The following is a 15226-nucleotide window of genomic DNA, read 5'->3' on the forward strand; positions in this document are numbered from 1 at the left end:
AATATCAACTGTTAATGGCGTACCACAAACTATTAAGGAGGTAATTGAGATAAAAAAATATATGAACCAAAATTTAGCAATAAATAGAGATACTGGAGATATTTCATTAAGCCCAATTTAAGACAGTTTAATCTTGAAGGACTCAATCAATATTTTCACCCGAAAAAACTTAAAAGAACCTATTTGCATATCTAATGAAAACCGAAATTGTAGACCAGCCAAAATTAATGCAAGACGAAAGATCCTTACACAATCATCTTGGTAAATTTCATTTTCATTGATTCCTGCCTGGTTTTTTATTCAGTGTCTATTCTGTCTTTGTACAGGAAACTTCGAAAGGTTAGATTCTCGTTTTTTTTTTCTTCTCTTTTTTGTTTTTGTTTAGCACTGAGGACGACTTGGCGGAGGTCCTTGTCGAAATATTTGCTTATATTTTGTCTTCTTCATGGTTCGCTGGCTGACAAAATCCTCGTTTTTTCACCCTTTTTGATTTTATTTTTCATTTTGTTACTTTCTCTCTTCTCTGAGTTTCGTTAGTTATTTTTATTCGATTCAAACTTGATTTGCATATTCTTTTTAAGTTTCACTCGTTTTAAGATTTATTTATTCATTTACATTAATATATATTGTATGTTTGTTAGTATTGATTGTTTATTTAATTTCTGTTCGTTTTAAGTTTCATTTATACTTTAATAGCAAAATATTTGTTTTCGTTTTAAGCTTGATTTTCATATTCAGTCTAAGCATTACTCGTTTTAAGATCTATTTATTCATTTATATTATTACTTGTTGTATGTTTTTTTGCTATGATTGTTTATTTAATTTCTGTTCGTTTTGGGTTTCATTTATTCTTTAATAGTAATTTCTGGTCGTTTTGAGTTTGAATTTTAAAAGTTAATCATTTATCCTGATATTAATTTTAAAAATTACTTTAATTTTCTTTTAAAAATTTATTTTTCGGAAAGTTTTTTTTAATTAATTTAAATAAACGAGAGAAAACGAAAAGCCGACACCGAAGTTCCCAGATATCTTAGAAAAACCAATTAATTTCTTCCAATTTGGGCCTGATATAGAGACATTCAGTTTTAATGAGACTTACATCATAAGGAAGTATAAGTTCCGTTTTTTTTCTATTAATAGGACCAAAATTGTATAATTTAAGTACAGGAAAGGTCAGTCCCTAAAAATACTCTAGTCTACCTGATGGAAAAATAATGAAAATCAGTTGGACGGAATTATAATTTGACTGATCTTGCCGCTTTGGAAATTTCTGCACTGTCACCCGCCTTGATTGACAGACTAGCCAAGAAAAGGTAACTATATTTCATTGTCTTATAGAAGCAATTAGGTCAAAGTCAACCCCCAAATTCTTGGTTGATCTTAATAACTAAGCCCCCTGGAGAGGTCCTTTGTCCTTTGGCAAATTTACCGACAAGAGAACCTGAAAATGTAGCAATAGACAACCACATCCCCTGAAATAATTTTAATTTTTTGGTAAAATTCCAGCCTTTCAGAAAAAATATTCTCTTTTCAGTGTATTCTGTCCTTTTCAGGTCTGTGTAAGATTTATTATTCTGAATTTATTAGTATAAATAATTTCTTGCTTTTAGGCGTCATTACTATTGGTAATTTTAGCTGGCTAAGTCAATATTTTGGTACAAGCTATTCCACATTCTCATATTGGATAGTTTAGTATTAAATGAATCTGGTCCAGATAAGTGACTACCAAATTTAAGTGTCGAAATTGATTCCTTTTCCTTGCTGTTTGAAGCCACTAAGTAGGCTAATTTAAAACCGATATGTTAAGATAATTAAGGCCACTTTAAATAAAACATTGTCGTCAGTTCAGTTCGACGGGTGTTGGATTTCACGTTGGTGTCGTCTTAAAAAAAATTATTTTATCGATAGTGTTATCACAGAGCTGATTAAACTCACATCCTCTGTTGCTAAAGGAGAATCAAATTGTCTCTGTACTGCGGTAACTAGCTAATTACTAAGATAGTTATCAAATGTCATTTAATTAAAGAGCTGGCTACTAATGTGGAGTATTCATAGTGTTAAATTAGTGTAATGAGATAGGCCATGAGCTCACTAACATTTGTCTTATTTGTTTTAGGATGAAGCAACTTATACTTGTCACGATTCGGCAATATTCAAAATTGAGCCAAATAGAGATGGCTCACTAGTACTGACGTCATCCTCCTGGCGTCGGCCCCTATCAGCTCTATGGTCGATGGGAGAATTTTTTGACCTTAAATACAGTTTTGATGATGAAGAATCATTAGAGTTTAGCAAAATGACGCAGGATAAGGTTGTGGGCACAAGAAACGAAATCGCGACGGTGAGTTCAACCTATAAAACCAAATTTGAAAAAAGGGTTGTTTTTTCTTAATGTTCTTTTGCCATTGAAATGACCCACCTTCCTGTGGTAAATTTACTTTCTAGTAAAGAAAAAAACAAAAAAAAAAGTTGGAATATATTCTTTAAAACAATTGTTCTTATCAAGGTTTGCAATTTTTTTTTCAAATTCCTTGTTAGAAGCTTTAATTCTGCGCTTGTATAATTTGTGTGTTGTATTTTTGTAGTTTCTTATTTGGGGCTGTAGTTCTTACGAAATATTATTCCGTTTTGTACACGCTATTTATTGATGAATAGGCATATTTTTTGCTCGGTTAATAATCGTCCTGGTATCGTCAGTTACCTATACCGTATGTGATAGTAATACAAAATACTAATAATTATCTTGAGTCTCCACTACTTTAATTTTGACTCAGAGCAAATGAAGATCCGGGCAATCTGTTCAACTTCCCATTGGCTTACCAACCCTTGTTTGGATCACCGAAACAAGTTGTTTTATGTTTGTTGTTGACAAAAAGTAAGAAACTTTCGGTGCACTTTCACGAGGACGAGAGCTGGACAGAAGTCATCCGTTCCAGTGAACCTGTGTTCTTGCGTTCGATTCTTCAGCGAAAGTATGTTCTTGCTTTCGTCCTTCTCTCGTCCATTCCTCATTGAACAGGAAGAAGAATTCTCACTCAACTCTGCTTTCGAGCAAGGAGTAGAACCCAACTTGTATAGAAGTTGGTTTACAGTTGATGGAATTTGAACAGAATATCTGACTTTTGGGAATTTATGTATTGTAGTTTTTTTCATAAACAGGTTATGTACTAAAGTATTTAGAGATTCAACCTGCTACGAAAGCGCTGGCCATCCTTTTTCTTGTTCTTCTTTTTTGGCTTGCATACGCTTGCGGGTGGACAACAGAAAACAGGTATGTTTAAATAAATACATTAGGCATATTCAAATAAAATTTTTGTTAATCCAAATAGCAGCGAGTAGGAAATTTAAGTCTAATTCTATACCTGACTTGGGGAGGGGGGGCTTGTTGATACGGATTTTATTTTTGCGTACGCTCAGCTGGATGAAGAAACCGACCTTATTTTGGTCGTCTTGTGAAAATAGGTCCTTTGTCACTGTGTTATGGCCCAGTGACGCGCTGGCACTTGTCTAAAGGGTGCTGAAGGGGTGCAATGAAGAATCACTTGGCATTGACGATCAAATGGCGTTTCCAAAGACCGTTTTTCAGTGATGTTTGAGAGCACCACCACAAAACAACAATTTTGGCCAGTCTGATCATGAATGTCATATCCTTCGGTGTGATAAACATCTGCCTGTTAGCGAATCTTTTGATAGAAAGGCCCTCCTAGCGAATCTGTAGATAATATGTCCTTGTGAAAATATCTATTCGTGCTCCAAGTTACAAATCTTTTATCAAAATTATAAAAATATACTTGCCATACAACGAATAAATTTCTTCACCTTTGAATGAAACCCACTAACACAAACTTTACGGTTTTACAGTCTTTAAAAAAAGCGTAGTGTATACCCTTATATGACGATTGGAGAGAAATTGTCCCCTCAAAGACAAAGTTAATATTTGCCATGGCTTTCCCGCCGCCCCCAAGGAAATTGAAGATCATCCGCTCAATCTATCCAAAGTACCAGAGAAAAAATAGCTTTTCTTCAAAATGCCAACTCGATCCCCAAGCCATGGAACAAAACAGGATATGCTTATCAAGCTACGTGCAAAAATTGTCGCCTTTTGATAATTCCTATTCACTGCATGTAAGCTGTATAATGAGATATAGTCGCTTGCATTTAGCAAGAGTGAAGAAAAAACACTTCATAGTGAGCATCCAAAAACCAAATGCTTGATGTGACCCTTGGTCCCCTACGAAACTACCCGGTCTGTAGCATTATGTCATAGTTCTCAGATTAGCTATTGGCTGGTTGGGTGTTACTAATGCTTTGATTTATGCAAAGTGAGATAAATGTATCTTAGGTTCCCGTTTATTATGCAAATATACTTATTTCTTAGACTTCTGACAAGTCTCTCTTTGAAGATAAATTGTTTTTACAATATTAGGGTGTAATTTTTTCTTGCTTAAGAATAATGTCAGTCCTGTTTAAATTATCTTAATGTTTAGGAATTCGGAAGAATTTGAGCATTTCGTGGAAGTCCTGGGTTGGAAGGGCCCGAATCATACTTGCCTGTATACCAGTATGTGAAAATAAGGGAGACTAAAATTAACTAGTCTACACACACTGAAGTTTTACTTTAAGGCAATACAGCCTTTACTAGAATTTGTCAAGAACTACTTTGTGTTAAACTTTTTGCAGTTTGACAAAAAGTTTAGCTGATTATAGCTGAGGCTAAAACAGCTACGTACGCTCTTCCTCCATTCCAATCTTTCCAGTGCTTCCCTGATTCCCATTATGCCAATTTTTTTCCAGCCAGTGTTGATTTAGTTTGTTTGTTGGTGTGTTTTTTTCAAGTCTTTCCAGAATCTTTGTTTTTAATTTGTCATACGGTTTAATACCTCTGCCTTTTCTCAATCTTCTACTCTCTCCTTCTTCTTAAAATCTGTCCCCTTCACTTATTTCTCTCTCCAGCTTTAGTATTTTAAGTTTAATGTAACTAATGGTTTCGGTATTTCTGCCTCCATGTTCTTTCATGTGAGATTACATCGTATTTTCAATTATTGTTGAGCACCTAATTACTAAAACTAAAAAAAGGTGTAAGCCTAGGAGCCTAGCTAAACATAAGGAAACATGTTAAGAAAACAGTTCTTAGTTCATAATATGCAGAATAATCATAGTTAACAGATTTTTGCATGGGGAGAACCATTATCTTCACTTCTTTCAATGTTTTACACTTTTTCTATAAAACTTTTGAAAAAAAACATGCGTTCGATAAGCATTTTTAAAGTTTTCAAATTCATGCTGAAATAAATGAGATCTACAAAATGTGTTTATAGATGCCACTATATACAAAACGCAGTGGAGTACCGATTGGATGATCGATGCCATATATCTAGATGGCATCGATCCTATGTAGATAGAATTGGTTGAAAATGGAGAAAATACTTATTGAATCCATGCTTATTTTTCAGAAATTTATTTAAAAAATTGTGCAACAATGAAAAAAACGATAAGGGTTCTCCCCATGCAAAAACTGTCTCCTATGATTATTCTGCATATTATGAAGTAAGAACTGTTTTCTTAACATGTTTCTTTATATTTAGCTAGGCTCCTAGGTTTACACCTAAAAAAATAAATAAGAACACCAAGTTATGACTGATTACTACTAGTACTATTAATAACTCTCTACATGCAGCACAAAGGCGCCAGAGCCCAACACTGCCACGCACGCTCCTCCTGCATTTCAATCTGTTCAAAGCCTCCTTCTTTACACGTTCCAAAGAAGTTCCAATTTCCCTTAAATTTTCCCTAACGACATCCTTGCATCCCATTTGGGGACGAATTGCTTTTTCTTTGGCCCTTGATGGCCGGCTGACAAGGACGTTCTTTGATGATTTCTCCGACTAATATGACTTTCTCCGACTATAGGAGAAATGTCTCAAATCAATAAATATTTTCTGAAAAAGAAAGGTTTTTGTATTACATATAAATCAGAAAAAAAACAAATAAAGAAAGAAAGAAAAGAAAAAAGTATAAAATAAAGATAGATAAAATTATAAAGAAAAAAATAATCAGTTAGTTTTTATAGAGTATGACTCACACCGTCAGCTTTTCATTAGTTGGAGTTTGATAATAATAATAACTTATTTATAACCCACTTTTATACAAAACAAGCGGAGTAAAGTACACTAAAAAGGAAAAAAAAAATCAAATACACAGAAACAAATATAACTTAAACCTTAATCACTGACAAAAACACACGGATAATATTATGATTTGGGTCTAAGGACACAAAGGCGTGTCTGGCTAAATTATTACTAAGTAATTCAAAATAATTGGATAATGTCGGTAGCACCATACTTCTCAATAATACGTGTATTACGATATGAGGTGGGGAGGTACAGTAAAAATTTGCAATATCTAAAATAAGCAATACGGATCTGGCGCAAATCATTCTTATTCAATAACGAACACATTTCACTTAAAAACAAGACAGAATGGTCACAATATGTGGAATACACTTTAGCTAAAGCTCGGCGTGAATATTTTCCACGGTTAGGTACAATTTTCTCATATCCGATGTTAAACTTTCCTTTGACATCTCTCAGAACATGAAGTCACAAAAAAGTGAGTGTAGAACAAATACTAATTCCTAACCACCGTAAACTCGTAACATTGCGGATTACTGGGGATCCAAAGGACAAATTATGAGCTGATGATTTGGGATTGTGTGGTAATGTGGTTCTTATGGTATTTGGGTGATATAGTCGTAGATGCCTTTATTCTCCCTTTTTAGGGGAGATAAACTATGGCCCTAAGGTAAATAAACTTTGGTAGCGTGCCTTAGGTTATGACCGAACTAATGAGGCGTACTAGCTGGGTATGTTCGAGGGGCTAAAGGTAGATTGTATAGAGGTTGTCCATAACACCATATATTTATTCAGTTAACATATAATAATAACAGATATATATTTTCTACTGGGACTGGCTGTCCCAAGTAGACCACAAGTCCCAGAAAAACTACAATAGTATATAATAGGATACTTAGACACTTACAATGATCCGACAAGATTCCAAGGTATTTCTAAAAACAACGGACCAGAGGTCAGTCCGGCATAAAATTAGTATCAGTCTACCCCTTCCCATAAAATGTATCGTTTATACATTTTTATCAACCACACCTTCCTTTAACCAACCGACGCAATAGCTACGAAGTGGTGATTTCTTAATTTCCCGTTAAGCAAAACTTGGCAGGATATATTCCTTATCTTAGTAAAAAGTGGTATTTCTAAACTTTGTATTTGCGTCTTAATATATTTTTACTAAATTCATAATTAACTAAATTAGAAAGCTTTACCAGAATACTCCCCATTTAAAGAAGAATTGTCCCAATTCTCAATATTTCACTTTTAAAACAAGTTAATTTTTTTTACAGGTATTATGCTGCTATCTCTGGGTAATTATATGCACATACCCTCTATGGATTTCCTTAGGGTCATGTTTTTGGTCCAATATAGGCAATGTTCTTTTTTTTGTTGAAAGATTTCAATTTGAAATTCATCCTTGTTTCTCTTTTTCTCTGTCTATAGGACTGAAAAATACTCTTTTTACCCTTCTTCATATGCATCTTCTGTTTTAACTTGACCCCAAGCGGCTTGAGCATTATATTAGTGGTTCTGCTTAAATTATATTTCAAGTTATATTAGAAAAGTTTATGAATTATTTGAGCTTAAATTTAATTCCCATTAGTAATTTAATTTATCTGTGTGATGTGGTTGATATACCGTTTATTTTTCGTTTTAGAAATGGCTTGGATAAATTACACATAACATTTTTGGTTTTTAAATTTTCACATATTTTTTTTCCAGCACGAAGCTTTTTCACATATTTCAATAATATAAGCCAGTTGGGCTATGTAGCACATTCTCTAGGCCTAAATTAAGTTCTGATTTTGTCTCACTTTCTGATGGACTAGTAGTAAAGTCTGTAATACTGCTATAGTTTCCAAAATATCAGTTGATCAGGTATGGTTTGGTTTCTGATGGTATGAGATGTTAGCATCAGGATACATTTGAAGTGGTTACTTTCTTCAAAATTTGTTACTTTCCAAAAATGCGTCAAAAAATGATTGAAAAAAAATGGATCCGAAAGGAGACTACGAAAAATTTGATTTCCAAAAAAAAACTAAGGCTGTATCTAAAATAAATATTCACATTAGAATACATATAAAGGATAAAGTTTTACATATATAGTAGAAAGAAACACTCAATTTCGTAAAGTTTAATTGCTTTTATTTACTTTTTTCTCTTTTAGTTACTCCAAAAATAATATCCCGCTTAAATCGAAACGTTATGTTTCTTGCTGGATTGTTCTTTTCAAACTTAATACTTAACGGATTGTTTTACAATAAAAATATTTACACGTTGACTCGAAGTCAAACATTTACATATATTATTAAATCACTAGTTAAAACTTTAAGTAAATAAAAATATAGTATATATATATACAAGCATTGTGTAATAACTTACACAAGTATTTTTTTTTAAGTCGCAAAACTATATAGGATATTTAACTACTGGTTAAAACTTAAAGTATTTAAAAAAATTATATATATATATATATATATATATATATATATATATATATATATATATATATATATATATATATATATATATATATATATATACCTCCACACATACATACACATATTAACAGAAGTTATGGTGATACATAACTTAATTGTTAAAAACAAATAATAATTATGTACCCTAATAATTTATTTAATCACTGCAATATTTGTTCTTTTTGCAACTTTAAATAAGTCCGTAAAAAATTTTATCTGATGAGTCTTAACTGCAATTTAAAATATTTACAAAAAAAAATCAACCCCAACAAATAGATTTTTACACTATAACTAATAAGTATGATTAGCCTCTATATAAGGGCTTGGCAATAGTTCATACAACATGGTTTTGCTATTAAGATTTACATATTTACCTTTTTTTGTATATGATAACAATTTCATATTTATAAAGGGTTTTCAAAATATCTTTATAACTGTATATATTTTCTCAACAACATTTGTTACCACTATCTAACTTTTCCATATATGATTATATACATTTTCTTATCTTTGTTTTAGAACTTTGGTTTTACTTCGAACCAAATTTTGTCATTAACTGTCATTTGCTTACTATATTCCTCTTTGTTTATCAGACTTTTGAGCTTTTTAATTCTTTTCAAATTGGTAGATCCTTGAGATAGTTTTATAATGTCTTTGTCTGTAATCTCTCTTTTTTTTCCTTTAATGTCTTTTTGGGATAAGGCTCCATTTTACAGCTTATATCTGATTAGTTAGAAATTTTAGCTGTTCACCTTATACCTCGTATGCAATTATCAATTGACTCGTGCCTGCACTCTGAAGGTTTGCTTACCAGGGCTGCCTTCTGGTAGCTCCTTATAACCTTTCCAGGTCCTCTTTTCATGGGCTACAGCTAAAAGGACTATTCTGAGCCTGCACACATAATAATTAATCATCTATAGTATTGCCACATTTTTTTTTTGTGGCCACAGTTTCCTCTTGGGCTTTTCTTTTATCATAAAAGTGGCCCTTCTGCAGAAAAACGCCTTGCCTTCATTGGTCACAGTAATTTTTTTTGCCATACAAGTGACAATGATTATTTTCACTTTAACTTCTTAACTTTTAGTGGTCTTGTCTTAGATTTCTACTTCAACTTAGGTTTTTAAGGCTATTATTTGCCCTGCTTTTAATTTTCTATGCCATGTTAGTCATTTTTTTTTGTTTTCGAAAACGACTCCCACATAAAAGAGCAAATTTTTTTTCCTGTCTACTTGGAGCATTTCTCCAATATTTCTATTAATCTCGGCCCGAGTTAACCACTGTAACGGTGGCTCCGTAGTATAAATTATACTCATTTTGTACCTATTTAGTACAATTTTTATACTAGTCTCGTTCGGTCAGTTTCAATATGCACGTATCTCAGAGTTTAACTGACTCCATTCAACTTCTTTTCCTTTTAATTTCGTCTGGCTATATTTTCAACCTTAACCATTCTCTCTTTTTTTTTGATTCTTTACTTCAATGAAGCCTAAGGTTTTTTTCCAAGTTTTTTTCGTTTTTTTTCAGTAAAATAGGTCTTTTCTATGCCTATATTTATGTTTCATGTTTTTTCAATAACCTTAACAAGTTTTTATGCTGATTGCACTTCTATGGTCAAATTCATTATCTCCTTATTTTGAAGATTTAGGGGGGAGTTTCTAGTGTCACAACCTGTATTTTTTTGAAACTATTTAAATTCCTTTGTTCCAAAGTGTTTGTATTCCAAAATCACTGTATTTTCAGTTGTTTGTTGGAGAACTTTTAGTTAGGATTTGCGATACGGTTGCTAGTTTTCGTTTCTTCATAAGAATGTAAGTTTTTACGATATCCTGATTTCCGCGAAATATTGTGGTTTTCATCGCAGACACATATTCCTTGTCTATGGTACTTTACCAAAAAAATAATGCCTAGTTCGTGCCAAAGTTTGTTTAGTGATAGGGGTTATCAGTACCCACTGCGGTTTCCCTATAATCTTTTATATTATTTGCGTCTGGTATTTATCCTCAGTTTAATTTGCGCTTTAGTTTTATATAGTCATTGAGTGCAATTTGTCCCTTTCGTGATATTTTGACTATTACCCTGTTCTAAAGGTTTATGGGTTTAGTGCCCGGGTAAAATTTCCCAGATGCTAATTATTTTTTTCCTAGCATGTGGAACTTTACACGAACATTCAGCTCAAACCTCCTCCAAAGTTTACTTTTATTTCTGATCTATATTAAGTTAGCTTGGTGGATCCCCCCCCCCAATGACAAGACCTTTAGCAGTTTTTTTTAAATGTCAATGGTCTTGTCATTGGTGTCTTTCACCTGCAATGTCCTCGCCCTGGTTATTTATGTTAATGGTGTGTCGTGAATTTATTTAATATGTGAAATTATTTATGCTCAAGAAAACTTTACTTTTTAAATTGTGACACATTTTATCTACGGCTTCTTGTTTATATATACTGTCCTTATTTGGTAAGTATTCATTTGTTATCTTCTATTTATAATAAGATTCATCTAGCTTATACATGTAGTGCACTTAATGTAAACTCTTGCTGTTTTTCCCATTATAATAATTTTAAAATTCTTCAAAAACAGTTTTTTTTTCAAATTTGACCGAAAGTGTCACCTCAGAGAGTCAAAGGTTATTAGATGCTTCGCGTCTTCTTAACAACGAGAGAACAGCAGGGATTTAGCTCACTCCAAATTTGCTAGCTTCCAATGACCCTATTTCAGTAAACTAACCTCCTTCGTTTTTTTTTTTTTTAATATCCCCCCAAAATATATTTTTTTTCAATATACATATCAAAAGAATTGCCTTCTAATGCTGATTCTAAATATGTATAATTCAATTAGTTTCGTTACACCCATTTAAAAGTTACGTTGCCTTACTTAATTTCTTTTATGAAACATAATTCTTTTTGACACGTCTTGTCAGTACACCATTCGCGAAGTTTTAGTTCGTCCCAGAGACAAAATTTTTGCAGGAAGCTATGAAGTCACTTTAGATCGGAGCTTATTTCTTTTCTGAGAACTTACGAGTATTTAGGCAAAAAAAATTTGAGTTTCTTTTCTACGAGACGGTTGTAATTTTTACTGGCGATATATATTTGAAGGAAAACTTTGATGTTATTTACATACCGATTAAAAGAAGGAAAATATAGATATTTCTTTAGAGTCTCTTTACTCGTTTTATTTTTTTCCGTTATAATTATTTTATTCAAATATTAATCGGCTGGGGGCTACGCTTGTTCTGCCTTTCTCCGTTTCCTGGTCCGAATTTTGGACTCCAAATTTTTGCTTTTCTTCTCTATAATATTTGCAAGTTTGTCCGTGGTCTCTATAGTATGGTTTACAAGGCTTTGAATCCGAGCACGGCTTTGTTGTCTCGTCAAATATCTTTAATCTTTGTTTTTCATGATGTTTGGCCTTTTTCATAAGTGATTTAGCTACTTCTGCTGCTGACAAAAGAGCTTGTTGCTGTCCTTCTGGTTTCTTTATTTTTCTCCATAATTTCTCTCTTAAGGAGGGTTTTCTTAACGATGGCCCAGGTTTAGTGATATCGGTTTCTGTAGAAGAATTATCGGTGTCACATTCTGTTAGCTCGCGTCTGGTAGATGGCGTTTGTTCCAAAAGCCATTTTTGTGTTAAGACCGTAGTTGAGTCTAATGTATGAAAATCAGATAATACATTGATTCCTTCCAATTTTTCTTCCTCTGTGGATTTTACCTTTGGTTTATCACGTTTTAAACCATTACGTTGTGTTTGAGGTTCTTCATCATTAGTATCCAATGAGTAATGAATATGCCCTCTTTTTTCTTGTTTGCGGCTGCTTTCTTGTAGTGAAGGCTAGGCCACATACTCCTTCCACTCTTTCCAACCTTTGTGGTCATTGAATAGGTCATTAACTTCATATGGTCTTCCGATATGTATTGGTGAAATTGTTTCCATTAGTTCTTCGTCTGAAGGAATAGGCTCTGTTTTCCAAGGTTTTGGAAAAAATCCCTTTTTCATTCTATAATGGTATACTGGTTCTTCCTTTTCATTATGTCGATGCTGGTAAACATTGCTACGCTATTTGATGGAGCCATTATGATCTTCCCGGGTCTATTCCATTTCGGTTTGAACTTTTTGTCCAGTCTAGGTTAGTGTTTCAAGCATAAATCAAGCCTCTTAAAAAATCATCTATCTTATTTTTGCATGTTCTGTCATAATTTTGTTTTTATTCTGTTTTTACATCTTCCAGATTGTCTTTAACTTGTTCCATAGCTTTTTTCATTTGCATAGCCATTTCTTGCTTATATTGGTCTTGGTTGTAATATAATCTATCATTTTGTATTTCATTTAAACAAATTCTGGGATCTCTTAGATGTTGCCAAAAAAGGGCGTTTCTTTTAAGGAACGTGAAAAAGCCGTATTTATTGCAAAGACTACAAATGGTAAATGTTCATCCCAATTTTCATTTTCCTCTCTTGCATGTATACCCAACATGTAAGCTAATTCCCTATGTTTACGCTCAACCTTTCCATTAGCTGATGCCATATAAGACGATGTAAACCATCGTCTCACCCCCAGATATTCTGTAATTTCGTCTAATAATTTGGCTCTAAAACATGGCCCATTGTCGCTAAGTAAAACTCTAGGAAAAATTCCGTGTTCCAAAAAAAAACGATTGACCAAAATTTTCGCAAGGGTTTTTGTCTTTTCGTCTTTAATTGGAAAAGCGTTTAAGTATGAGTTAAAATGGTCAACTACGGTTAGTACACACCTGTTTGCTTTCATGGAAACTGGTAATCTTCCTCATTGTCCCCAAATGTCTATTGCCATTAATTCTCCTACTCCTGACGGGGTTGGTTATAGACCTAAGTCACTCCTAGGGGTCTTTGGGGGTAAATGTTATTTGGCACCCTCTTGGCAGTTTTGTATGAAAGCTTTTACTTTTGATTACATTTTTGGAAAATAAAAACGTTCTTTCAGCCTCCCCATAGTTTTTGCTTCTCCCATGTGACAGCCAATCGTTGCATGTTCCATCTGTAAAATTTCTCCTTCCAGTGATTTTGGAATTATTGGAATAATTTTTAAGTCATTTTTTCTATATTCTTGCGATGGTTTGTGATATCTTACCAAAAGATTTTTTCTTTCGTCAAGATCAAAATTATCTAAGTCCTTTTAAAAAATGTTTAAAGTGCTATGGCAGTTCTGTTCCTTTTGATTAAAAGAATTTTATCGCTAAACAAAAATCATCTTTATCTTGCTGATTCGAAATATTTTCATTTGATAGTATTTCTACCCCTCCCAGTTCGCTCTGGATGGCTGTAATCAAGTTTCCTTCCGTATTGGGATTTCGTGATAAATAGTCTGGTAAAATGTTTGTACGGCCCTTTATATATATTGGGGTATATGAATATGCTTGCAGACGTAGTATCCACAGTGTCAGCCGGGCTGAAGTATTTTGCATCGTATGTAGCCAAATTAATGATTTTTGGTCTTCGCGTAAAATTAATTTTTTTCCAAGTAAAATTTGTCGAAAATATTTTTTAAAAACTACCCCTGCTAAGCATTCCCTTTCAACTGTCTAATATTTCCTTTCTACCTCCATCAGTGACCTGCTGGCGAATTGGACTATTGATTCTACTCCTTCCGAATTTATGATTAATAATATGGCTCCAATACCGTACCCCGAAGCATCTGTTTGTAAACAGAAGTCTTGTGACAAATCTGGTAGTTTAAGTATTGGTGCCTGTAATAATTGCCTTTTTATTTCATTTAGCGCTTGTTTTGCGTTCGCTGGGCATTCGAATTTACCTGATTTTTTCAAAAGGTTTGTCAAAGGTTGCGCTATTGTTGCGTAATTTTTAATATACCGTCTGAAATAGCTCAACAAACCAAAAACTGATCTGCAGCTTTATTTATCTTTAGGAGGCTGTAAATTTTCTATGACTATAAATTTTTCTGGATTTGGTGAAATAGTACCTTGGTTTAGGTGTCCAAAAAAACTAATTTTGGTAATACTATTTTTAACTTTTCTGGTTTTAATTTTAAGCCTGCTTTTTCAAACTTTTCCAGTATTTTTCTAAGTCCGACCAAGTGGTCTTCCAGGTTTTCATTAAACAAAATTACACCATCTAAATAAGCTAAGGTATTATCTTTTTTCCTTCCTGGTTCGTTATCTTTTTACACCAAATTCATTAGTCGGCTAAAACAATTTGGACTAAATGATAAGCCAAAAGGCAAACGTTCAAATGTGTACGTTCTTCCATCGTCTAAGATTACTGTAGCCTTATGCTTTGTCTCTGTATCTAAAGCGATTTGCCAATATCCGGCTATTAAGTCAAAACTAGTGTAATATTTTGTACCTCCTAGCGAATTTAAATCGTATCAATTCTTGGTAATATCGTTATATCTTTAGCTGTGACGGCATTCCGTGCCCTAAAATATATACATAACCTCCAAGTGTTGTATTTTTTTCCGACTATTACTAGTGGAAAACACCAATCGCTAACAATCTAATTAATTATTCTCGGATCTTCCATTTCTTTTATTTGGCTTTCTAGCCATGGTTTTAAATGATAAAGTGTTTTTGATATACGGTGAGTTTTTGATTGGAGGGACCTCTATTGATATCTTGTGCGTGATTAAG

General features: G+C 33.1%; 1 protein-coding gene across 3 annotated transcripts in view; it reads left to right on the forward strand.

Moving 5' to 3' along the window:
* mahj (LisH and WD40 domain-containing protein mahjong) overlaps positions 1 to 15226 on the forward strand; it is a 102200-nt gene that overhangs the window by 61406 nt on the left and 25568 nt on the right. For all 3 annotated transcript variants that reach the window (XM_089100137.1, XM_089100136.1, XM_089100138.1), the window contains exon 7: positions 2117 to 2341. In XM_089100137.1, coding sequence (XP_088956263.1) covers positions 2117 to 2341 — 225 coding nt within the window. The remainder of the gene's footprint in view (positions 1 to 2116; positions 2342 to 15226) is intronic.

This window comes from Artemia sp. Qi Xiang Cuo, chromosome 14 (genome assembly GCF_049724085.1).
Source record: "Artemia sp. Qi Xiang Cuo chromosome 14, ASM4972408v1, whole genome shotgun sequence".
Taxonomy (NCBI): Eukaryota; Metazoa; Arthropoda; class Branchiopoda; order Anostraca; family Artemiidae; genus Artemia; species Artemia sp. Qi Xiang Cuo.